Source organism: Babylonia areolata, chromosome 21, assembly GCF_041734735.1.
Source record: "Babylonia areolata isolate BAREFJ2019XMU chromosome 21, ASM4173473v1, whole genome shotgun sequence".
In the NCBI taxonomy this organism is placed as follows: domain Eukaryota; kingdom Metazoa; phylum Mollusca; class Gastropoda; order Neogastropoda; family Buccinidae; genus Babylonia; species Babylonia areolata.
The window spans coordinates 46,144,892-46,172,763 of NC_134896.1; the positions used below are offsets into that span (position 1 = coordinate 46,144,892).

Consider the following 27,872-nt stretch of genomic DNA (forward strand, 5'->3'; position numbering starts at 1 on the left):
TGTCTTCCAAAATTAAGTTCCAGCTTTTCTGTCAACAACAACAAGAAGAACAAAAAGTAGATGAACGAACAATCTTATAAAGTGCATTCTGTTGATCAGGTATAAAATATAACCAGTTCCGAATATGAACATAATTATATTGCCACACATATATTCTATACATATGATGGTAAGTCACTAGTGAAGATTAGGTAGCCTTTTGTGTGTCAGTGCAATACCCAAGCAACAATTACTAGCTGTTTCTCTTATACTGTGAGACAAAGGTACTCAATTCAAAGCCATGAAGTAATCTTCTGTAAGGTTTGTTGTTTAATGTCATTTTGATCTCTCTTTGCTTCATCTTGATTTCCAATCAGTACATATTTATATACTGAACTGTGCCTATACGGTATGTCAAGAAGTGATCACCCATGAAAACTTCAAAAGTTATATTGAATGGTTCATTAGTGTGTGTGTGTGTGTGTGTGTGTGGTAGTAGTATATGTGTGCATGGTATAGTATGTGTGTATGTACATGTGTGTTTGTGTGTCATCTCACCTATGCCTGTTGTTCCATCTGGGATGTAGACCGCCAACAAGCACTCTCAAGCCATCCTGGTCCTGTCAGTCACTCCAGCTGTCCCCAAGTGTAGCCTGTCTTTGTATTTGCCGTGGGTCACTGGATCATGTATTTCTTGTCTGGCAACTTTTCCTTTTCCCCTGTGGGTTTCAAGTAAGGGATAGCATTATGACACTGGATGCAGGCTTGTGGAGCGTGTTGCTGACCCATCTCCAGCATCTTTGGAGGATCTCATCCTCTGCAGGTTGCTGTTTTGTTTGATCCCACGGTTCTTCATTAGTGATTCTGGTTTTGGTTTTTTGTCTTGTTGTATGTGTGTGTGTGTGTGTGTGTGCATGCATGCTGCCATCTAAAAAAAAAAAAAAAAATTCTATCAATGCTTTTTCTGTGCTGCATAAATAAACCTTTGCCATAATGGGGTATAATAATAATATCAGCTGTGCTTGACACACTGTAAAACGCACTTTTGGAAAGGAAAAATATTTGTATGGGTGAAAAACTGTTCGTTGACAGTAGTATTGATGAACAAATAATTGCAGTAACTATAGGGGACGGAGAGAGAGAGTCACACACAACTTCCCCTCTGTATGGTGTGAATTTAGGTGGTGAAAAATTTAAACAGAATAATGTTTTTTAATGCTTTTCCACAGACAACAGATTTTTCATGATAGAATTTCACTGCTACTGTTTGGAAACAGCACACCCTGCCCCCACCGTGCACTGCTTTGACAATGTTCACACGTTGACATGTGGGTGTTGAAGTGTGGACAGCATAGGCAGGGTTCGGAGGGGAGGGGGCATAGTGCATATGGAAAGGAAGTACATCTGCACTGTATGTATGATCATAATGGTATCATGCAAGAAAATATTGATGATTGTTTTATACAAACTGTTGTTATTCTACATGTACATATATCATGTACAATATATGCACATACATCATCTGTCAATTGCTTATCATAGGCAGCTGAGATGAGGCAACTGACTGTTTGTACAATCACCATGAGACAAACTTTTAATGTATCACACACACCCACACTTACACTCTACCGTAAATCTCCCCCCCCCCTTCCGCACACACACACAACAAATTGAAGTTGGTTATATTGTATTTATTTTACTACACATTTTTTCAAAAACAATAACCGGATGGAGATCACAACGAATCACAGGAAGGAGATCAAGGGCAAATCATGCAACACTGATGACAACATGTTGTGTTGCTACCAAAACTACAATATACATGCATACACACTTTTTCCTTCCTTGCAATGAAGGTTATGTTTTCTCAACAGATGATACTTCACAATGACCATTACCAAGTATTTCCATACACATCAAATATGGGAATGTTCAAGTTAATAAGTACTGTTTTGGGGTTACAGTGATACAAGGGTCATACACGCATATTTTGATGTGCAAAATTTTACCAGATAGAAAAATGCAGTGTGATGATTATTTCCCTTTATCCTGCATCACGTCCTTGAGATATAAATAAGAACTGACAGTATGACTGTCACTTGAGGACAAATATTACTTTTGCTGAATTAACTTCATTGTGTACCAAAAATTCCTTGGTTTCAGACTGAAGTTGTACTTTAAAAATTTTTTTTTATCACAGTTAGAAAAAAAAATTGCACTTTATCTGTTAACCCCCTCACCAAAACCAGTATATTCCTATACAATATCACTCTTTCAATTCCTCACACAGGAAATTTTGAGTCTGCTCATACATACATTAAGAATCACAGAAACACAATAATATTCGTACATGGTAAAGCCGACACAATCAAACACAGACATGAACAGCATAATTCTAGGGGATACAATCATTTCTAAATATGATTACTCGGTCTCTCATGACCCACGTACACATCACAATCTTTTCAGTCAGCCGACTGTTTTTCTGCCTTTGTTAAAATAGAGATGACTCGTCGTACAAACCAGTTTGTGAATCAAAGAGAATACCCCAGAAAAAGAGAGGGAAAGAGAGGAGATGATAGATGTTTTCTGGTGAGCATTTAACACTGTCCACATGCATCATGTCCACTGCTGTAAGATGTAAAATCTTTAAAAAAGTGGAAAGAAGATAGTATTTGTCTGACTGTATTGAAAAAAAGAACAACTGATAAACAATAATGTTATCGGAAAAACAATAAAGCTGTGACTACTAACTAAGCAATAATGCTACGACCTTTGGACATTGATGTATATGTGCATGTCTGTACATGTGGATGGTCTGACAGAGATAGTGAGGGAGATAAAGATTGTGAGTACATGTGTGTGTGTGAGTGTGTGTGTACACCTAAACCATAAGAGAAATACACATTAATCCAGCTAACATTGATAACAACACTAAAGAAATGTAATGTTCAGGAAGTAACATCGATAACAACACTGTAAAGAAATGTAATGTTCAGGAAGTTAGTACATACATGCACTTAAGGCCTGGCTGGCATGTTGAGTTATGCTGCTGGTCAGGCAACTGCCTAGCAGACGTAGTGTAGCGTGATATGGATTTGTCTGAATGCAGTGATGTCTCCCTGAGAAATTGAAACTGAAACTGAATACACATATGCATTATCTAGATAATTACGTATCTCTATTGAACATTTGATATATTTCTTAAACTGTGTATTTCAGTAAAGTTGGGTTTTTTTAAACTATACAGTGAAGAACAGTAAACACTGGTAAGGATAACACAAAAACCTGATTGAAGAAAGCAGCTCTTGCATTCCTGGTAAACGCTATTTCCTTCCCCTGGACCCTAAAACTGGTGTTTTGAAACTCCAGTGTTGAAGACTTTCACCTGCCTCTAATGGAGTAAGCCTTGTAATTATGTCAAACTGTTCCAAAACAGCAAATTTGCATGAACACAAACACAATATGCAAAACATATCCATGCATACATAATAACAATGTGCAAGCAAGTATGCACACAATCACAGAGGCAAGCATGTTCACCAGCATGTAGAAGTGTACACACACACACACACACACACACACACACACACTTACACACAAACACAGACACAGACACACACTTCCACACACACACACATACACTCATATACTTACACAAAACAAAGCTAAGGCAATCTGGGAAGGCATGGGATGAGTGTGGGGGTTAAGGCAATGAAGAGATTCAAACAAGAACTTGTCAGTGACTTCAGCAGTGTTCCCAATGGGCCTGATTTTTTGAGGGTCACTGTGACCCTTTGACTGGAATTTTTGAGGGTCATTGTCACATTTCTGAGGGTCAACTGGAAAACATACAAAAAATCAATGAAGACAATTGTACAATGAAAATGAAAAGAAACCCACACCTTCTCCAAACAAGGACATTCGAAATGCTTGAATACAATGAAAACACAGTCAACTACTTATAATGAGCACATAACCATACTCACTACTAATGAACACACAACAGCGTTTGCCTGCATCGGCAAGGGAAGTTACTCTAACACGTTTTTGGCCAGCTCAGTTTCATCTGCTATGCACTAGCCTAAGCTTAGGCCCACGATGCGTGCTTCGCGGTTTTCCTGGAAGCCGTAAGATGCTTGTTAGTTTCAGGAAAAAGTGTGCGTCACATTGACGCACAGGGTAAAAATTTTGTGCGTCAAAGTTGTAAATCTGTGCGTCATTTACGCACATATGTACGTTTTTGGGAACACTGCTTCAGGCACAGTTGCATTCACTTATTCTGCACAGGTCTGTCTGGGCACTGGTGTGCATATTGTCATGCCATGGCCTGTGCCTGAGCAGAGCTCATGCATCAAATCCAGATTCATCAAATTAAACTGGTTTTCAACCTTTCAACTATGTGTAAACAAATGGGGCATGGGCACGACTTGATAAACTTCCGGGAAACTTGTTGATGAAATCTGAATGCAGGTACAGCATTTTCAAGCACATTTTGACAAGTTTTAATTATATGATCATAGCCAAAAAGTCGATTTCCACTTCTCATCGATTATAAAACTGTTTTGAGATGAATTCTGTGTTTATGATCCTGACATGCATATTAAGAATGACTGTTGTAAACATTGACAGGTGAGGCAACAGGTGACTTGCATCTTCTTTGTAATCATAATCTCTGTTTCCATTTGTCAGAAAAAAATCCTCAGGTCAATATTTCTCTGCACTCTATTTGTCAGAGCAAAATCCTTAGGTTAACATACTCAGGTTTTTCCTTTCTGGGTCCACTGATGTATGCCATTTGTCGTTAAAAAAAAGAAAAAGAAAAGAAAAAAGAACTGACTAAAAATGATTGCTAAAACCTCCCAGGTGGGGAAGGTTGCACAAGCCATGATCCTGGCAGCACTGAAAGGGTTAACCACATATTCACACTTTTTGGAAAAAGACTCAGTGGTGCTCTGAGAGATCTGACACAGAACCAATGTCAAGTGACGTCAACATACCACACCTCTGAAATATTTGCACTAGCTCCTTATTCAGTCCAGGATTTCATACAAACTCTCTTCAGTTTCACATCTGACACCAGCACTGGCCCAGGATATCTCTCTGACATTGTTTGCCTCTGCACCCCATCTTGAAATATCTGTTCTTCTGATGTTCTCATACTATACGTTCCTTTTGTCAGAACAAAATCCTTTTGTCAATATTTCTCCGGGCTCTATCTGTCAGAACAGAATCCTTTAGTCAACAGATACTCCTTTCAAGGTCTAACCATCTGGAATACCCTTCCATTTCACATTAGACACTCCACTTCCTCAGCTCCTTCAAATCTTCTCTAATGGCTCATCACTGTGAGAAAAGGTGCTGAATAAGTGTTCATCATTATTATTATGAGGAGCTGTGGGAAAGTCGTTTTAGCACTGAATTTCTGATCCAGTGTTCACCAGTGCTCAAAAGTTTGAGGCCACGTTTCAGCATGGTGCTGTGTTCTTTAGAAAAGCACTTTACTCCAAACTCATCACTCCACCCAGGTATGAATCGGTATTCTTATACTGCTCAGGGAAGGTTAAACATGGCGGAAGGAGAGGGTTGGGCACCACCTTCCAAAGCCGAATCCTTGACACTGTCATTATCAATTTACTGCTCCAATGAACGTAAAAGGCTATTGAACCTCCAATCTTTTAATAATTATTAACTCTTTCACCACCAAGTTTCTGTGTGAAAAACACTTCCCAGCACCAGGTATTTTTGATACAATGCTCTGTCACAGGCGTTTGGTTCATGTCAAAACAACACAATGGATTTGGTTTCATCAAACTGGGTCAGGGAGCAAAGGTTAGTCATTGTTCTATTGGCGGTAAACTGGCTGGAGCTGTAAAGCTTTGTTACAATGTGAAAAACGGTCCTTTTGACATGACATCTGGATGTCAACTAAAAGTCACCTATGGCGGGGCACTGTCTAGTCGACTAAGGTCGCCTGTGGTCAAGTGACCAAAAACAGCACATTATTGGAATAACAACAAAACAACAACACATACACACAAAAAAAGCCAAAACACATACGTCTCAAATAAGAACATAATAACAAATATGCAATAAACATAAAAAATTGACTTGAGGAAGATGAATGGAATTAGAAGACAACAACTTGGAAACCATTACTGCAAAACAAACCATGTCTGTACATTGGTAAATCCATACCTTGAGGTTAATTAAATCAATGCCGTTTTTTGTCAGTTGCATATCAAATCTGTTTCCATGGAAAACACACACACACACAAATATATATATATATATATATATATATATATATGTAGAGAGAGAGAGAGAGAGAGATATCTATAAATCTATCAATCAATATATATATGACTGAGAGAGTGAATTCACAAGTATCATCAATGTATAAATGCTTACTGCATTACAATAGCGTGGAGATGAAGTTTGACACAGGAAAGTGGCAGAGGGAAACAGTATACAGAAGATGAACATTGATGAATGTGTGTGCAGAACCAGTGCCACGAATACCCTCTCCCTGTCTCTCTTCTGCTTCTTAACATTTTCAGACACACAGACATGTTCACACACATGCACATCTGAATGTGCACACACACAACCCCCCACCCCTAAAAAAAACAACCACCACCCATGCTTGTAATTGAATTTCTCTCTCAAAAGTGATCTCATTATCCTGATTTCCATTCAAAAGACAAAAGAAAAAACAGCAGTACACCAGACAGCTGATGTTATCCATTCTGCTGCCAAGTGTTGCATGACATATTAGGTTTGTTCACCCTGTGATCATTACTTAGAAGGAAAAAAAAAAGAAAACAAAGAAGAAATATCAGATTCCTCAATTCTAAAAGCTGTACAATAGAGATTCAAACACAACCCATGGACTTTCTGGAAGTGACCTGTGTAGAGAAACTGTCGGTTCATTCAGAATGGAATCGGCTCAGCAGGACATGTCTATGCAGATTGTGTCATACACTCTGAGTTTGTTCTGTGATGATCCAGTAAACATGAATCCTGGGATTCCAGCATTGGCAAATGAAAAATGTGGAAAGGGATTCCAACACTGGTGTATAAAAGACAAGTGGAAAGGGATTCCAGCACTGGTGTATACAAGAGACAAGTGGAAAGGGATTCCAACACTGGTGTATACAAGAGACAAGTGGAAAGGGATTCCAGCACTGGTGTATACAAGAGACAAGTGGAAAGGGATTCCAGCACTGGTGTATAAAAGACAAGCAGAAAGTAAAGGGTTCTTAACTTGACAAAAGGAGAGGAGCTGTGTTAAAATAATGTTGACCTGTTGTTTGCTTGATTCTGTCTCAACCTGAGCCATTGATTTGTTTGAAGTTGTCGTCAAGTGCCAACACAAAATGACCAATGTCCTTCACTGATGGAGGTAAACCCTTTTGCATTCATCACTGGCATTCCACAAAATAACTCACAGGAAACCCAAACAGTAATATATTTCACAGGTAAATAAATATTAAAAAGACATGGCGGGATTAGCACTAATTATCAGGTTTTTAATGCAATATGTCTGAGGGTGGGTGGGGGTTTGGGGGGGGGGGGGCCAGGGGGGGGGGGGGGCAGGGTGTGGAAGGTGGTTCACACTAACTTCTATGTTAACATTTGTCTATAACTATTCCTAAAGCACAACAGCAACAGTATTCCCATCACCAAATGCGTGAAAAAAGTCAATGCGCACAGCTAGTCTACCTCTCCTGAAAAAACAGTGTCTGCCTTTCAAACTGGAGCTCCCGTTCCAGAAGTCCATCACCCTCATCTGCCGCAAACCACTTGGCACAGGGAAAGAAATATTCCTCATACACGGGAACCTTCAGCACTCTGCCATCTCGATCAAACACGTCGGCAAAGCGTTCATCTCTTTTCGTCTTGCCACTCCTCTTCCCTGGGTCTGCGTCTTCCTCGTCATCTTCTGCGTCAGAGACGTTTTCTTTGTCCTGGCTGAGCTTGGTGGCCAGTCGCTGATGCTGCTGCCTCCGGGAGGATTTCCATGCCTGCTTCTGTTCCGTCAGCTGTGCTGTGATTTCCTGGCGGGTCAGATGTTTGCGCACTTTGACCTGCACAACAACATGATGGATGAAACAAGGCCAGGAGTGCTTCACATTCAACACAAACATCTGGAAAAAATACTTTAAATGCCATAAAGACACTCCTCATAGAGGAATATGATAGTGAGTTTGTTTATTTTTTGCCTCTTAGCAAGCTCTGACCCTTAGTTGAGTGTTCTATGGGCTCAGATGGGAAATTTGGGACCAGACATTTCAGTGTAATCCACTTCATGGATGTGTCTTCAAGAATGTTGCTCAAATTTTCCTTACCAACACTGTAGATATCTTGGCCCTTGTTGGTATATCATCAATGGAAATTTAAAGTGAAGTTCCGTCATGTAGTCTCAAACCTCAGTGAATTTCCACATTATGCTCAACCACCATCATAAATAAAGTGGTAAAGCCTTCATGGCTGTGTGAGGTGGGTGGGGGGCAATGGGGTGTCATGATATGCTTATATATACCTATCCAAATACTTTCATTCATCATCTGAAACAAGTGCCTGTCAAACCAAAAGTTGTGTGCTGGAAACTGAACAATTCCATCCAGCTAAAGCAGACCATGTCAACCAGTATTTCATTGTGTTATGATCATAACAGTAATCTATCAAACTTTCAAACTTTCCCTGCCCTTATCATGAGATGCCAGTTTTGATAAATTGTAACAAAATCGTAAAATGCAGTCTCTGGCATACTATACATAATATTGACTTCAGACAAGTCCATTTCTGTCAACAAAATTATGACAGGCAGATCAGATGCCTTCTTGCACATAATATAGATCTCAGTCAAAGTATCAAAGATTCCCTGTTTTCATCACAGTTTCTTGTTCTGTTACCTCATATTTGATGTTTATTTTTTCATATTATCAACTGAATTGCCACAACTGGCCAAGTTCAGAGACAAAAATATGTGCTTTTGACGGGACAACAGTAACCAATAACAGTCTCACAAACATGAACTGTTCAGCAGTAACCAATAACTGTGACTCACAAACATGAACTGTTCAGCAGTAACCAATAACTGTGACTCACAAACATGAACATTACTGCAGTAACCAATAACTGTGTGACTCACAAACATGAATGGTACAGCAGCAACCAATAACTGTATAACTCACAAACATGAATTGTACAGCAGTAACCAAAAACTGTGAGACTCACAAACTCGCAGAACCAGCCAGCCCCAGGTCCAGAGTTGTCGTGACCGATGACAATGCTCGTCAGGTGTCCCACATCCATGGCCTTTAACTGATGGACAGAAATAACAATGAATCATTCACGTATTCATCCATCTACTCACCTATCACACTCCTATCAGCCAAATACCTGGTTGTATATCTCGATCAAACCTTGACTATGAACAATCAAATTTCATTCTTGTGTCGCTCATGTAATTTTCATCTCTGAAGGCTAGCCTCAGTCAGACCCTACATAACAGAGAAAAATATGGCTCAGTTAGTTTCCTCTTTTGTTCTGTCCAGACTGGATTACTGCAATTCCACTCTTGCAGGTTTACCATCTTCCTCTATCAACAGATTACAGAAAATTCAGAACAATGCTGCACGACTGGTTCTCACCAAAAAGAAATCTGATCATGTTACACCTCTGCTGAATCGGTTACACTGGCTTCCAATTGAGTCCCGCATTCACTGTAAGTTAGCAACACTCGCCTTCAAAATTTTGACAAGTCTCTTCCATTGTATCTCTCCTCTGTATTGGAAACATATGAACCGCACAGAACATTAAGATCCAGTTCCGAAAAGCTGCTTAAAGTTCCAAGGACTAATCTGAAATGCACTGGAAATAGGTCTTTCAGAGCTCAGGTTCCCCAAGTATGGAACTCTCTACATTCATCTCTTAGAAATTCCTCTGATCTACATTCCTTTAAGTCAGATCTGAAAACTTACCTTTTCCGTAAGCATTTTTGTTCTGGGCGGAATGGTTAAACCAAGGTATGCTTGTTGGCAAGTATCTTTGTGCTAGTATTTTTGTAGTCCTGTTTTAATGCATTGTGTATTTTATGTAGTTTCGGTCTTAGATGTGATGTCATTTTTTCTATCTGGTTATTTTTAATGGGCATGTGTGTGTGTGTGTGTGTGTGTGTGTGTGTGTGTGTGTGTGTGCGTGCGTGCGTGCGTGCGTGCGTGCGTGTGTGCATGCATACATGTGTTTGTGAAGTTACAGTGCTCTGGTACATGTGTGTATGTGTGTAGGCATGTTAGTATGCCCAAACAGAATTCTATGTTAGAAAATAAGAGATATTTTAATGCTTATGCAATTTTGTTTTTAGTGCAGTTGATATTTAATGTCAGTGTGTGTGTCTGTAAGGGAGGGACATTTATATATATATATATATATATATATATATATATATATATATATATATATATGTATATATATGTGTGTGTGTGTGTGTGTGTGTGTGTGTGTGTGTGTGTGTGTGTGTGTGTGTGTATTCTATGAAATGCATTTTGTTTTAATCTAAGCCATACTTACTTCATAGCTTTTATAATCTTTAGTGTGCTTTTGCATTCATATGAACACTCAGGATGTTTTCCATTGTCAGATAGCGGTTGATATGTTTTTTAAGGCATGTTTATAGTCAACTATGATGTAAGGCGCTTTGAGCAGCATTGGTGCTGGATATCACGCCATAGAAAAAGTATGTATTATATTATTATTATTATTATTATCATTTTCACAATCAGTGATGCAACTGCAATGTGGCTAGAGCACTGAATGTTCAACTTGTGGGTTCTGGGTTTAGTTCTGCTTTCAGTACTTGGTAAATGAAGAGTGGAGGCAAGTTTTTTGTTTGTTTGTTTTGTTTTTTTCTCCAAATCTCTAAGATCAACATACGTAACATTTACTAGTGCCCAACTCACTTTCACGTGTACATGTACAAGCAGAAGATCAAATGTGCACATTAAAGACCCACAAATCAATGCCAGCCTTGGAAGTGAGAGAATCTGAGTGCACAGGATCAAACCCCACACTCAGAAATATTTTCTTCTCCTCCAATAAACCTTGAGTGATGGTCTGGATGCTAGTCAATCAGGGGAGACAATAAACAGAGGTCTCATGTGCATCTTGCACTTAATGCATGTAAAAGAATCCATGGCAACAAAAGGGTTGTCTCTGGCAAAATTCTGAAGAAAAAACCACTTTGATAGGAAAACTTATTTGCAGGCAGAAAAAAAAAGAAAAAAAAAAAGGTTGTGCTGCGCTGAAGCGACACTCTCTCTTGGGAGAACAGCCTGAATTTCACACAGAGAAATCTGTCTTGACAAAAGAGTAATACAATACAATACAAAACACAAACTCACTCAGCATGCAACCCCCCCAACATGGAGTATGGCTGCCTACATGGTGCAGTAAGAACAATCATACACATAAAAGCCCACTCTCTGGTGTGAATGAAAGCAAAGTTGCTGCATACTGATATCAGCATAGAAGAAGAAAAAGAAAAAAAAATCAATGATAACGGTCACTAACAGTTTCAGGTGTGTACCTGGAATGTCCTTTGCCTATGTGCGCAGAAGCAGAAGAAACACCCAGTGGTAACTGTCATTAACCGTTTGACTGCCAAGAAACCCCCCCAGCAGAAAGTGGTGTTGCATGTCATAAATCAATATCCAGAAGAACAATCAGCCAAAAAGTGAGAAAACAATCTGGAGATGCACCACTCTGGATCAAATGTGTGGATTTTCAGCTTTCCACAGTTATTTCCCTTCTTTTGATGTCATCTGTTTCGTCACAATGACCCTAATTCTACAGGCTTGGCAGTCAAGGAGTTAATATCATAATATAAAAATAAAACAGTTTAAAGTAATGGTCCAATGCATGTGCTGTGATGAATCTTGCAAATTTGTAACAGAGATGAAATATTACAGCAGCAACAATACCAAGATTAAGAAAGTTTAGAGGAAACATCCTTTGGTAAATGATGACAGAATGATGAAGACAATCTGCTTAGTGACAGGCGGTGACTGACAAATGTATATCACTGACTCAGGGAATAGGACTGACTACTGAAATGTGTCCACAGTTCATTTTACCTTTCTCATATGGGAAAGAGTGTTGTATAAAATCATGAATATATTGTCTGTAAAACAGATTTTAATTGTTCTGTCTTTCACCCTCCCTCGTTTTTTTTGGTTTTTTTTTGGTTTTTTAAGTGTGTGCACGTGTATGTGTGTGTGTGTGTGTGTGTGTGTGTTCCATTGTACAGTGTGACCAATCTACAAACGCACAAACACATACATCCACACACGCACACAAACACACACAGATGCACAGGTGTATGCACACAAACACAAGCATATACTCAGACTAATTACAGATATTAAGAAAAAGATCACAGTTTGACATCTACCTTGAAACTCTCTGTCATGCCTCGCTCAAAGTTGTTGCTGGAATCATCCATGAACATCTTGGTGGACTTGCCACTGGAGCCCATGAAGATGATGTACACGTTAGCGTCCGTGCCAGCATAGCGGACGTCTCCAGTTTTTACGATCACTTCATACTGCACAGGTTTTCCTGAAAGAGACCGCCAGTGCTGACTTGTGCTGACCTCATTCCCCTATGTGTAATCAAAGGACATTGTACACTATGTTCAAACTTATGACACACTTTCCTTTCTTTCACGATAACTACTTCAAGAGTGTATGATATTTTGTAATTTGAATGATTTTATCTGTGTGTGTGTGTGTGTGTGTGTGTGTGTGTGTGTGTGTGTGTGTACTGGTGCTTGCATATATTGATCCCAACCATATTTTTGTTCACTATTTACTTTATGACAAACATCAGACATTCATAAAAAATGACAGTAAACAAAATAAACATGATGAAAAACAAACAATCCAAAAAATCCCCTCACAGTTACTGGGTAATATCGGAAAGGAGAAAATAGAAACAAAAATTGCAACAAGCCTATATCAATCTTGTTTTTAAATTACATATAAAAACACTGGACACAAAATCAGAATGGCTGACAGAAAGTGGCCTGCCAGTCATACTGTAGTAAAACATATATATGGCCTTGGATATATCAACATCAGAATTATATACTCAAGAATTGACATACAATCCTCCTTTTAATTTGAATCCATAAAGAAGGTTTAACATGGAAACCCTATGGCAATACAATTATTTTGAAAAAAAAAAAAAAAAATTATGAGCTAGATTCAGTTACCTGCTAAAACCTCACAGCATAGCTACAGATAAAAGGCATACTAAATATCAAAGTATCTCCTGGGAAAGAATAAACTTACTCAGTCACACACTGTCTGAAAAAAGTATGACAGTAACAAGTGCAATGAGATCTGCCATGCAACATCAACTGAACATGACAATCAATACAGAAACCAGAGACATGTCACCTTTAAGACTGGCATGTGACGCACTTAACTGACCACACCAATTATTGAACAGAAAAAAAACCAAGACCTCATTTCTTTTGTATCTGCAAGGTTGGTTTTTTTTTTTATTGTTATAGTATGCCACATTGTGACCTTGATCTTTAAAATTCATCACTAATTTCAATAGGGAACATGCTGTCACTGTGACCAGAGACAACGAAGTTTGATGAATACTGGACATAAGACATGAACTCTTAATATCTCACCTGCTCATCAGATCAACATAAACAGAATGACTAAAAAAAAAAAAAAAGGTTTTATGCATACCTTCCATGCAGTTAAATTTGGTTACTGCACTATTTTTGGTTGCCAAGAAAATGTGAACATTGAAATTTACCACAGATACACACATGCACAAAGACAGACAACCAAGACCAGGTGATTACATCGTAACTTGATAACTTTCCACATTTGAGACAAAAAAAGAATGACAGCAAAGGAGAAGAAAAATGTTCCACTGATCAATCCAGATTTGATTCTGTTTTTCAACAGCTTGGGGCTGGGCTGCACAAGTGATTTTAGAGTGCTAAGTTTGCTTAGCAGTAAGAAATTTTCTACTGCAAATTCCATCTTCCTTGGAAAATTCTTACCACTAATCAAATTAAACGCTGTGAAGGTTATTTGCACAACCCAGCCCAGGGCAATAACACCATAAAAGACACATGTACTGTAGGCACTATCATAGCTGAGCAAACACTGCCACACACCATCATCATGAACAAAAGCATTTCCATAACACATTCCACTAATTCTATTGCATGATAAAACCCCAGAACATCTAACCATACCAACATCCAACAAGGCAGAGATGTTTCATCCACCACCGATGAAACAGGCTGACAGTCAAGCTCAATGTAGGCAGTGTAAAATGTGAAGTACTAACAATACTGCAGTTGAACAGGAAGCTCATTGCATGCAGGTGAAAGCAGACCAGTGGCTCTGACCAGTACATTGGGAGGACAGCCACTGACCACAAATCCACAACCCTGTCAGATCACATCATGCAAATATCATGCTCGCAGCGCCGAGTGTATCAGGGTGGACACATTTCATCAACTATCTCTGGAGGAGATTGACAGATCAAAACCAGAGTAGTGAAAAAATGTGGCTTTACTTGAAAGGCTGTAAAAATACTGCAGCGCAAGATGCAGTCAACATGAAGTCAACATGCAGGAGAAATCATGACTCACCATCACAGGAAAACTGCATTTCAAAATCCACATGTGTGGATATAAACTGTCCATCCTGTGAACTTTGTGAAGTACTTGGTACCACTTCATTACTCAGGCTCCTGCACAGGCATATTCCATATTCCTGTTTGCATGTGAGACATCAACCATCAAAACAAATTTGCAAAGAAGAATCCATGCCATGGAAATAAGGTGATGCTGCAAGATACTGAACATCAGACACACTGATCAGAAATGAGGTGATGTTGCAAGATACTGAACATCAGAAACACTGACCACATCAATGAACAAGTGCACCAAACCTCCAAACAGCACACTGAATCATGCGAAGACATGATGACATCACCTTGAAAAAGAAAACTGTTTTGGCCACACAACAAGATCCAATGGCCTTACTAAAACAATCCTCCGAAGAACTTTTAAGGGGAGGACAGAGAGAACAATGAGCTGACAACACTGCAGAATGGATGGTGAAACCATTTGCAGAGACCCAGGCCACAGCACACACCCAAGAGACCTGGAGGAATGTGGTGAACAGTTCTTCAGTGTGGCCCTCCAGTGACTCCTCACTGAGTTCAGGGCGACAGGAGACTGACAGGTAGAACACACCATGTTCCCAGTGTCAGATCACCCCTGTTTTGGTTCTAACAAAATGCATTGTATGTCCCTTTCCATCTTAATCACTCTTGAAAGATTCATATTACATATATTTTCATGGTGAAAAAGAAAAAAAAAAAACTTTTTTTTTTAACATTCATACAAGAAACATTGGTGTGTTTATCATTCATTAATGTATATGTTCCTTACTTCTTTATTTTAATATTTCATGTAGATATCAAAGTTTTTCTAATAATTTTCAGTTTCCTTATTTTACATGCTAAAAGATTTTTTTTTATATAGATATAAGCCTGTTACACATAACTGGTTCACATAAACTTCCATCTGCAAAAGGTAAGTGGTATGACTGACATGAAAACCTACTAACTGCACATAAACAGTTCAATCAAACTGAAAACCACAGGGTCATGCATGTTTGGTTGTTTGTGGCCAATCAGAATTGGAAAGGTTGTGGCCAGCTGTAGTGAACTGTTTGACTGCCTTTAACTAATCCTGTATCTGATGTAGATAGTATGAGTAAGTCTTGATTTCTGCATCAATACACATAGATAGAGACACTAACCAACATGTTGGTATACACACATATATATACTCATGACCCAATTTGCGTAAGACATGCACATAAGTAACACAGTTACTGGAATGTTTATGGACGCATCTCAGAGCTAGACACAAATAACACATAAAAATATAAGCACAGATGCAATGGATCAGCAGGCATGACTCCCATTTGCTTCTGTTAAAATGGACAATGACAAGCCAAGACATGCCCACAACTCTGCCTTCTGATCAGAGAGATGTCAATAATGGAGCTAGCTGACACACAGTCTCAGTATCCCATTTGTATAATCTGACTGAGATGTATCAAACTACACAACATCAACAAATGTTTATAGTCACTTACAGTAGATTTTTTTACACAGCAAAAAGGGAGCTGGACAGTTGTGTTTTCCATAAACATTATATTGATGAAGTACAGGAATCTTATTCAACACAGAAAACTTAAAAGTGTCTTGTTTAAAGTAACAGGCACAAAACAAAACTAACAAACTCTTACAAACATATGACTCCTCAAACAGAAGGCAGAGTGAAACAGCACTGAACACATGCAAACTACCACAATTAACAGTTTGTGATCAAACCTTTACGGTCTTCTGAAATTGATGGTGGCTGACGAACCTTGTGGGCTGTGTATGAAGCAATGATCCTTCATTAAAACACAGACACACTTGTCAGCACAGAACACAATGCTCAATCTAAAAAGAACAATAGTATTCAGTGCTTATGCAAGTAAAATAAAAGGAAAAAGCTATGTAAATATCCTTTAAAAAGTACTTTTGAGATGACTGCATTGTACAAAAAAAAGTCCTTAAATTTCCATTTAGGAATCATCAACTTTGGTATGAAACTGCATTGAAGACTTTCCTCTTGGTAAGATAAAGACAACAGAAAAGGATGTGTTCAGTAACAACTGTTTTGTTTAGCAACAACTATGTTAAAAAAACATTGAGGAAATACACGTAACTGCAGTTTATAAACCCTTGTTTGTACAGGCTTGGAAGTTCATCAAAGTCATGGGGTGAATTATTGCAACAGGCCATTTACTTCCCATTCTTTCACGTGTTTCAATTCCAACAATATTTCAACATATTGCCCCTCAGAATTGTAATGTTCTTTTTTTTCAGCTTTAAATACAGTGTACAGCCTTATCTCTTCATTTCTATTCTCTGTCAAAAGCACACACACACAAACACACGCACTGCCTTTCTTCACAAAGCAAAGGGAGATATAAATAAAGTGGACACAGCCTTACCAGAGGTGATTTCTCTGGGCAGACGCTTCTTTGCACGTATCTCTCGCCACAAAGTTCCATCACCAACGTCTTTGGCAATCCAGCCATTGTACAGGAAATGGTAGATCAGTTGAGGTTGTTGCACATCTTGAAGCATGATCTGGTTTGTGGACATTGGTACATTTCACCATTAATACAATCACAATAAAGAACATAATCATACTGGCATTCTACCTTGACTCAAGATTGCACACATTACATTTGAATATTTAAAACAAAACAGAATACAGGAAAAGCAGTTTCATTCAAACAGCATGCAAACACATGCACACATATGCGCACGCATGCGCACGCATACATACACACACACACACACACACACACACACACACACATAGAGCAACATTGTGATAAAGCATGTCAACAAGCTCATAACAAATGCATGCAAATGTGCACGTCATAGTCTGTCAATGGCTTTGGAAACAGGTAGAGACAAGTGGGGATTTTCCTAGCACACTGGAAAGCCGAGGCAGTATACTGCTCAATGCTCTAAACTAAGTCTCCAATCAGCATGCTGCAATACATTTGGGTTATAATGCCAACCCTTGAAAAAAAAGAAGACTTACTTATTCAGTTCAGTAAATGTCTCTAAAGAGAATGTACCTCATGCTTGTTTTGTGTAGTTGCCAGCTCATGTTACCAAAGATCTCATATTTTCACTGTAAATGTCACAATTTTCAAACACACTACTGTGGAAGAGGAAACAATGGAGACTTTCTCGTATCATTGGTAGGACAAACACATGTTAGGACAAAGTCTTTCAGTCAGAATATACCATGCAATGTGAAACACAAACAACAATGACTCATGATGGGACAAAATTCCTTTCGTCAGAATATGCCACATAACATGAAACACTTTTGGCACTGATTCAAGGCAGGACAAAGTCCTTTAGTCACAATATACCGCATAATGCTAAATACAAACAGCACTGATTCAAGGCAGGACAAAGTCCTTTAGTCACAATATACCGCATAATGCTAAATACAAACAGTACTGATTCAAGACAAGATAAAGCTCTCCAGACATAAATACAACATGTAGAATAGACAGACAGATAAAACAAATATATTTTCTCTCTCTGTCTCGTGATTGAGCTGAACAATCTGACAACACATTTTGTGTGCGTATATATCCTTACCTTATTCAAAAACCAGCCAGATGCCATTCCTTCTCCATCATGTTCAATTCTGATTTTGTATGAACACACACACCACACACACACACACACACACACACACACACACACACACACACACACACACTGAAATGTTGAAAAAAATATAATATAGTAACAAACCGATAACATATCTCGTGAATATACAATTAAGCAACTACTGTTCAGCCTATCTCATAAATACAGATATACTAAAATAGCAGAAACAGAGGAGGGAATCACAAAAATGGATACAATGTGTCATGCCATCTTAAACAAACACATGTTAGCAAAGAATAAATCTCAGTCTGCAAAATATCATCCCCTTCCAAAAGAAAAAAAAAGAGAAATAATACTGATTCTTTTTAACATTGATTAACTTAAAAGAATAAAAACTATATTTTCTAATACTTTCATGCTGACTTTAAGTCTTGACATAGAAAAGTGTACATATCAAAAAGGTTTCTCACTTGTTACAATAATCTGCACTACCTATGCTATTGTTGTTGTATGCCTCACAAAGAGAGGTGAGTTTTTACATAAATGACTTGTCTGCATGCAAGTGCCAACCATACAGCACTCAGATTTCCTGTCAAATATAAGACACTGACAGACAGTGACACGTTATCATACAATCATCAGGATTTTGTCTACACAAGGAATTTTTTCAAATTATACCTAACAAAAAACAACAAAACACACACACACACACACACACACACACACATGCACACACACACTAGCAGTCACAGAAACACATGTATCATTAGTTAAAAGCATATAGATTAAACTAAGCCATATAAACTGTCATCATATATCTAGTTTTAACTACAATAATGAGCAATGTGTAACTGAAGTGTGTGGAACCAGTTGACAATGCTTACTGACCTTATTGACCGTACTGCTCCAATGTCTGGCATGTGGATTTTAAACTTGTTAGTCTGGCCACGCTGGAAACAAGTGCCTCGATTCAGAGCATTCAGGTGATGTTTGCGTGAACGCCCCAGACTACCGTTCACAGTGATGTAGACATTTGCGTCAGTTCCAGCTAAACGCTTCTTCCCAGTCTCCACGGTAACCTCAAAATCTGTCAACACACCATCAACATGTGTCGCTCTATAACCAGATTGGGAAAATAATTTGCAAGATTTGCTATGTCTGTCAATGTGCATATTGATTTCAGTTAATTATTATACATGTTTCTGACAGATTACAGATTATAGAATTACCTTAAACTACAGAAACAAATGAAGCAATCTCCAATCTTGCAATGTACAGAAATACACAACCATACCAGTAGCCCAAAGAAAACAAAATGCAGGATTTTGAAAGAGGACAAAATGCAGGATCTATCCTTCCTGAATGACTATCTGATTCTATCCAATCACACCACCAACCAATCACTCAGTCAACAACCTTACCTGTAAACTTATCAATCAAGGATGTTCAAGCAGACATTTGCAAACATTTCATTCATGTAGTACTCCTCTGCCAACATAAACTGACTGACAATTTCTCCACAGCACCTCATCCAACTTCAATACACTGCGTACATGGTAACTGTTTACATGCTCCATCTGTGTGTGTGTGTGTGTGTGTGTGTGTGTGTGTATGTGTGTGTGCACGTGTGTGTGTGTGTGTGCGTGCGTGTGTGCGTGCATGTGTGTGCGTGTATGTGTGTGTGTGTGTGTGTGTGTGTGTGTGTGTGTGTGTGTTTTAATATCATAAGGAAAATTAGGTACAAATACTATAAACAAAGGACAATTCTAATATTTGGAATTTGAACAAAACAAATTGAGTACAGTTTCATATCATTTACATCCACTCTTCCTCCCCTCATCTCATTTCAAACATACAGAGACAGACAAAAGCACACACACACACAACCACACACACACACACACAAACCAGATACCAATAATATAATACACATGTCTCAGACATAAAACAAAACAAGCCCTGACCCAAGACAGCAGCACATACCACGGATCACCAGCTGTCTCTCCGTGGCCTCCAGGTCACGTTTGATCCTGAAGTCCCCATGATGCATGGACAGCCAGTTCTTGCAGACAAACACCCACGTCTTCTGGGTCTGCATGCACTGCACCTCCACTCGGTCCACGTACCACCCATGGCGCTTTTCCAAACCATCGTGCTGCACCAACCCAAACAGTAACCAGCTTCACTACGCCATCCATGACACTACCCCAAAACCAGACCGTACACAGAGAAATGTGTTGCAATAACAAGTAATACAATACAACATGTAGAGAAGTCTGTTGTGACAAAAAGTCATACAATATGATACACAGAGAAATTTTTTGCGATAACAATACAATACAATATGCAAAGAAGTCTGTTGTAACAAAAAGTTATACAACACAGGGAAATAGGTTGTGACGAAAAGAAATACAATAAGATACACACAAAAAATGTGTTGTGACAAAAAGTAATACAATACACAAAGACATCTGTTGTGACAAACAGTTGCACAATATAAACCGCATAGAAATGTGTTGTGGCAAAAGTAACACAATACACTGAAAAATGTGTTGTGGCAAAAAGTCATACAATACAACACAAAGAGAATTGTTTAGTGACCAAAAGAAATATAATACAAAGAACAGAAAAATGTCTTTTGACAAGAAAATTCATCCAATAAACAGAGAAATGTGTTGTGACAAATAGAAATACAATACAATGCAATACACAGAGAATTATGTTGTGACAAAAAGTTACACAATACAATACATTGCACAGATAAATGTAATGTGACTAGTCATACAATACAAATCACAGAGAACTGTGACGAAAATTACAAATGGCATCTTGACCCATGTCATAACCTGCACTCTCTACACCACTCCCTCCGTCTTCTCCCCTTGCCCAGTCGCCACTGATGTTGAACTGATTCATTATCACCCAGCCTGTCACTCTTGCCATTACAGATGCTGTGTTCTTTGTCTTCATCCACCTCTTCAGTGCTGGAACCTCCTGTCTGTGTTGTGTTGAAGACATCAGCAGCTGTAAAATGCTGCGGTTGTCACCAACTCTGTCAGCTAGTGAAGTAGTTGCTTGACAAGCCATTGTGGATAGTCATTACCAATGATTTACCCATCCACATACAGAGAAAGGTGTTTGCCATCTACTGCAGAAATATACTATATAGTATTATATTACTCTCTTCTTTTGTCACAACAGATTTCTCTGTGTGGAATTCAGGCTGCTCCTTAGGGAGAGCACGTTGCTACACAGACAGCACCATCCTTTTAAAAAAAAGGTTTTTTGTCTGCCTGCAATTTTATTTGTTTTCCTATCAAAGTGGATTTTTCCTATAGAATTTTGCCAGGGACAACCCTTTTGTTTCCGTGGATTCTTTTACGTGTGCTAAGCGCATGCTGCACACAGGACCTCAGTTTAGCATCCAGACCACCACTCAAGGTCTAGTGGAGGTGGAGAAAATACTGGCGATTATGGGATTCGAACCAGTGCGCTCAGATTCCCTTGCTTAGTAGGTGGATGCGTTACCTCTAGGCCATCACTCCACGTAATACCTTGTCAGTGTCCACCCCTACTTGGCACAAACTTCACCGATATTGGAGGTGGGCATTCACAAGGTATTTCACCTTATGTACAGTCTTAACCCAAATAGGGGGTAGGCATTCCCTGGATACTGGTCGTTTACAAATTAGTTTACAGTGACTGTTTTATTTGGCTTGTTGTGGCCAGTCATCATGTGGACAACTCACTAAAACATTTTCAGCTTTCCACAGGCTATAGCAGTCATTTGTCAGAAAGTGAGTGGGATCATTGGTGGAAAACTACAGCAGTTGTTTGAATGGAGCAAGCTAAGGACATGATTCTACACTCTAACAATGTCTTTTTTGTCTTCTATATAATGCACCAATATTCTTGTGAAGTGGCTCTGAGTTGGGTGCATTTTCATGTTATAGCACCCACTCCGAGTCTCTCACATGTATGTCTACACACTCTCTCTCTCTCTAAAAAAAGAAAGAAATATGGGAAAAAGTAAGAGAAAGAAAGAACACACAGACACATCACTCCAGGCTGAGTGCTGACTGTGATCTGAACCTTTCCCCCTTTCAATGACCAGTAGAGAAGGGAGGTAATCACTGACCTCAAGGGTGATGACTGAAAGGTTGCCCAGTTTGGGTCCCTTGAGGTGGAACACTTCCTTGGAGCCACGCACAAAGCAGAAGTTGCTGGTGCCTTGACGGCGCCACAGTTTGGTCTTGTTCAGGATGTCTCTGTCACCCACTATCGTGATGAACACCTACAAACACACAGTTTGGTCTTGTTCAGGATGTCTCTGTCACCCACTATCGTGATGAACACCTACAAACACACAGTTTGGTCTTGTTCAGGATGTCTCTGTCACCCACTATCGTGATGAACACCTACAAACACACAGTTTGGTCTTGTTCAGGATTCTTTGTCACCCACTATTGTGATGAACACCTACAAACACACAGTTTGGTCTTGTTCAGGATTCTTTGTCACCCACTATCGTGATGAACACCTACAAACACAGAGTTTGGTCTTGTTCAGGATTCTTTGTCACCCACTATCGTGATGAACACCTACAAACACACAGTTTGGTCTTGTTCAGGATGTCTCTGTCACCCACTATCGTGATGAACACCTACAAACACACAGTTTGGTCTTGTTCAGGATGTCTCTGTCACCCACTATCGTGATGAACACCTACAAACACACAGTTTGGTCTTGTTCAGGATGTCTCTGTCACCCACTATCATTGTAACACCTACAAACACACACATCCACACAGTGTGGTAAACTCAAAACAGTGAGATTTGAAACAGTGTCTAAGGTGGAAACAAGCTCTTGAAATGGCATTTTCTGTGCATTAAGTGTTTCCACAACTTATTCAGCAAATGTGGAATAAGCCAATGAACAGTGCTGCTCATGTCACATCAGCCTAATTCACCTGATAACAGAACATGGCTGATAAGACCAAAATGGCTCAACATTTGAACATGGCTGATAAGACCAAAACATTTGAACATGGCTGATAAGACCAAAATGGCTCAACATTTGAACATGGCTGAAGCCAAACCAAATGAACATGGCTAAGACCAAAACATTTGAACATAGCTGCAAAAACCAAACTGAATACAGCTGCTAAAACCAAACCATCTGAACATGGAGAAAACCATTGACCATCCTCTACCAAGGTCAGTATGGTGTGGAACATAGGATGTGTCATCTACAAAAAGAGATCAAGAAATGTTTCCATGGGAAATAGCATCATGTGACATATACCTCAAAAAGATTAGTTTGTAGGGGATATATCTGCAGGATAATTCCCACCTTTCTAACTCTTTAACAGCACATCTAATCCATCACTGCATTCATCATCATTGGATTAAGTTTGATTAAAATGGGGTGAAAACCCCAAGCTCTATCAAACAGAACATTTTTTTTCCCATTCTGAATTGTTGTGACCTTGAACTCAGGCCCCTGACCTCAACTCTCCATTTGGGTGTTTGTTTGACCAATCATTGTACTGAGCACAACAGTAAACTGAGAGTACAATGAAATCAATACCATGTTCATTTCTTATTTCATCTTGTTATCTCCACATTTTGAATTGGATTCTATTTCCTTTGCTCTCTTAAGAGTCTGTGGTCATGAGAAGCAGGGAGCCAGTAATGGAATCACAACAATTCTTAAATTGGTGTCAGTTCCAGTCATGAAATCAGAACAATTCTTACACTGGAGTCAATGCCAGTAATGGAATCAGAACAATTCTTACACTGGTGTCAGAGCCACTAACGGAAACAAAACAATTCTTACATTGGCGTCAGTTCCAGCGCTGGGGACATCCCCTGTCCACACAGTCACCTTGTACAATGCCTCCTGCACCACAACTGGCTCTTCCTCCTTCTTCTTGGGGCGTGGGGGTGGGGGGATGTACTGGATACGCTGTTTCTTCTGACGCACTGAGCCATCTTTGTTCAGTGGAACCTGTGAAAAGACATGGTGATCATTAACATGTTTCAAGGTTGTGGGTGTGATACAAAACAGCTGAAATCAACTGTAGTGTCAGAGTGCGGCATAAAGCCACATACATTTCAAGCCACAGCAGCCATACTCTGCAAAATTATTTTCAACTCCTACCATCAGGCAAAAACTTCTATGTTCCAAATTCTAAAACAAACAGAAGAAAATTCAGCATTGTCCCAAAGTCAAAACAGCTACTAAACAGCAATGATTGAAAACTAATTGTGTGACTCTATAACATTCATGTTAGAGCCTATGTGTGTGTGTGATTTGTCATCATAATTTGAAATACTGCAGAACAGCTTACCTATTACATGTCTATATGCTCAATATTAGTTCCATATTTCATGGCTATCCTTAAAATGTGAATACTGTATGTATGAAGTTACCTTTTTAAGTATTTTTTGTCTACTGAGTTACTGCATGTCTGTGACTGTGATTACTGTATGTATGGTTTATTCCAAGTTGACATATATGCATTTTCTCTATTTTTGTATGCATACATATCGAATGACTGTGGTTCTCATGTAATGTTAATGTGTTTTACATCACCAATTAATTGTCCTTATTGAGATAATAAAATATTTGTTACTACATATTATTTTTCAGCCTCTGCCTTCACATTGAGAGGAAAGGCACTGAGACAGTTCTGTTGTGTGAGATTTGTGAAGAAAACTGCTGAATACATAAATGAAGATTAATCTATTTCGAGCTTCTTTGAACAAAGCAATTTTCATTCAAATGAAAATAGTAATGATCATAAACACACACACACACACACACACACACACACACACAGAGCTTCATTGAGGTATCAACACAAGCAGACTGATGCATAGATGCTCCACCACATCTACTTTAAAAAAACAAACAAACTCAAAACACCTCTCACATACACTGCAGACCTTTCACACACACATATTGTAGATCACCCAAACACATTGTGCACAATGTGGACCTCCTACCGGCGTTCTTAATTTGAGATGGTTGCGCTGGTGTTCCTCCATTGTAGAGCACAGGTAACAGAAGTTCATTGGTCCTAAAGACAATACAAAGACAATTACATCATACAGATTTTTTTCGCCAGATATGTGAGATTACCAGCTTTGAATAAAAAAAACAAAACAGAGATAGCTGGTTTCACAATCATTCATCATTTATTAATAAATTTATTACTAAAAAACAGCAGATAAAAAACAGCTATCCCAGTCTGTCCCTATCCAATGCTTGGAAGGTCTGTTTACAACTGCACATTACATGTTTTGGGCTGGTTCTGTATAGTGTAAGCTGGCTGAAAGAGACTTGGTGCCAGTGTGTTAATATCAAGGTGTAAGGATGTTAATATAATAATATACTACCACTCACTGTTTTTAGATCATTCTAGTGAGACACAAAAATATTGCTTATCTCCACAACAAGGTGTGACCCATTAATGATGCTGGATGACAGAGACATACCAGAGAAAGTGGATGTGATGGATGAAGCGTCATCAGCAGGGCGCTGTGAGGCCCCAAGGCTGCCGGCGCTGGTGAACATCACTGACAGATTGCTCCAGCTGCCGCGGCTGGGTGGGCGCTCCTGTGGTCTGCCCGTCTCTGAATGAATGAATGAAACATGATGGACTTGGGAAACAGTGAGTGGATACAATTATTTTTGACAGGTGATGTATGCTGACATATGGACTTGCATGCTCTCTCTCTCTCTCTCTCTCACAAATAAATGGACACACACATGGACACGCACACATCATGCCCTTCCCCCCTAAACACACATAACCATGTGCTGCACATAAATATACACATCAATAAAACAACAAGAGTCACAAATACACATAAATACAATAATCATTAAATCTATACAAATGGAACCACAACAAGCAAGATTATAAAGAGAATCAAAGAGAAGACACTGAACCAAACTGACAAGTACTGTCTGAATTTTACAACGAAAACTTACTTGATGCCTGAGAGGAGGATGCTGGATGATAGTGCTTGATACCGTACTGGTCACACAATTCATCCTGCATCATGTTGTTTGCTAACCGACTCAGGTTGTCTCTTGTCCTGTCCGTCAGATCTGTCAGCTGATCATCATACAGCTGTGTATTGAAAGGGCCTGCCCATGTATATCTGTCAACCAGGAAAAAATAGCATGTTCACTTTCTGACCAACAAACATACCATCAAAATATGTTCTTTTTTTTTTTTTTTTTTTAGCAAGCAACTGTATGAGGAGAGCAGAAATAGACCCAGAAATGCCTAACACTGGGGCCTCTGCGTTTGTTTTTCTGTATCTCTTATGAACATGAGTGTAGGTGGATGGAAGATTATAACTAAACAACAGCTATATGCTATGTCCCTTTCTTATGCCTCAAAGAGCAAAAGTTTCACTGGTTGTCTTGTTAACATAAATTTGATTTTTTTTATTGGTTGTCTTTGCTTCATTTCAAACATCGTTCATTCAAAAAGCAGTAAAGCAGTCCTTAACCCACACTGTCTGGGTCATGAGTGCATTTTATACATCTCTACAGAAAACAAAAAGCGGTTGGAGAGGGGGGCGAGTGGGGGGAGAAAGACAGAGAGAGGACAAGACAAAACAAAGTGATCTATTTTGAGGATAATAAATAAGCACAGATATGTTTTTTCTTACACCCAGTCTCCACCCTGACCAGGGTCTACACTACACAATACTAAATAAAAAGCATAGCATGGTGTTAACAGAAATACATTTGAAAAATTAAAAAAAACACACACACATGCACAAGTATGGTGTATGGTAAAATTCATAGGAAAAAATAACAAAATAGAAAAAGAAAGACGCACATGCATGCACACTCACACACACAGTTACATACACATATATATATGTCTGTGTGTGTATGTATATATTGTAAAAAATATCAGCACACTTCTGCAAGTATGAATACACTACTACACTAACAGAGATACACATAGCAATGATGGGAGAAAATGTTTTTAACCAAAGGAAACCTGATTACACTGGTCTATGAAAGAAAATATATGGGGTATGTTGTGACACATGGACGAGAGAGAGAGGTGGAGTGAGTGAGAGCATGAGAGAGAGAGAGAGAGGTGGAGTGAGTGAGAGCATGAGAGAGAGAGAGAGAGGTGGAGTGAGTGAGAGAGGGGGAGAGAGAGGTGGAGTGAGAGAGAGAGGGGGAGAGAGAGACAGAGGGAGAGATAGATAGATAGACTGAGAGAGAGAGAGAGAGAGAGAGAGAGAGAGAGAGAGAGAGAGAGAGAGAGAGAGAGAGAGAGAGAGGGAAGTCTTAAGCCCAGTGACCAACCTGACGGCCCGAAGCGGCCGACTGCTACCTGAAGAGGCCTGCGTTGGTGGTCTGTGCCACACATTATTCGCCGACATTGTTTTGGGTGACTTGTCAAAATTTCAACTTCTAAAAAAGCATTCTTTTATCAGCTCGCCTGATACACCAAGGCTGCCAAATCTCAGTAAGACGGTTTGGTGTAAATGTCTACGTTTCTTCACGTTCTGGCATGCGAGCAGAAC

General features: G+C 39.1%; 1 protein-coding gene across 1 annotated transcript; it reads right to left on the bottom strand.

The window, feature by feature from the left end:
• Positions 1-1,655: 1,655 nt before the first annotated feature.
• On the bottom strand, positions 1,656-27,872 carry LOC143295805 (lipoxygenase homology domain-containing protein 1-like). Its single transcript, XM_076607436.1, has 13 exons — positions 27,652-27,872; positions 26,302-26,474; positions 25,803-25,940; positions 25,311-25,384; positions 24,139-24,309; positions 22,439-22,594; positions 20,284-20,455; positions 19,189-19,387; positions 18,286-18,334; positions 17,106-17,244; positions 12,437-12,603; positions 9,223-9,309; positions 1,656-8,069 (listed from the first exon to the last, which is right to left on the bottom strand). Exons 1-13 carry the CDS (start codon positions 27,726-27,728, stop codon positions 7,701-7,703), a joined length of 1,971 nt encoding a protein of 656 aa, XP_076463551.1. The 5' UTR covers positions 27,729-27,872; the 3' UTR covers positions 1,656-7,700.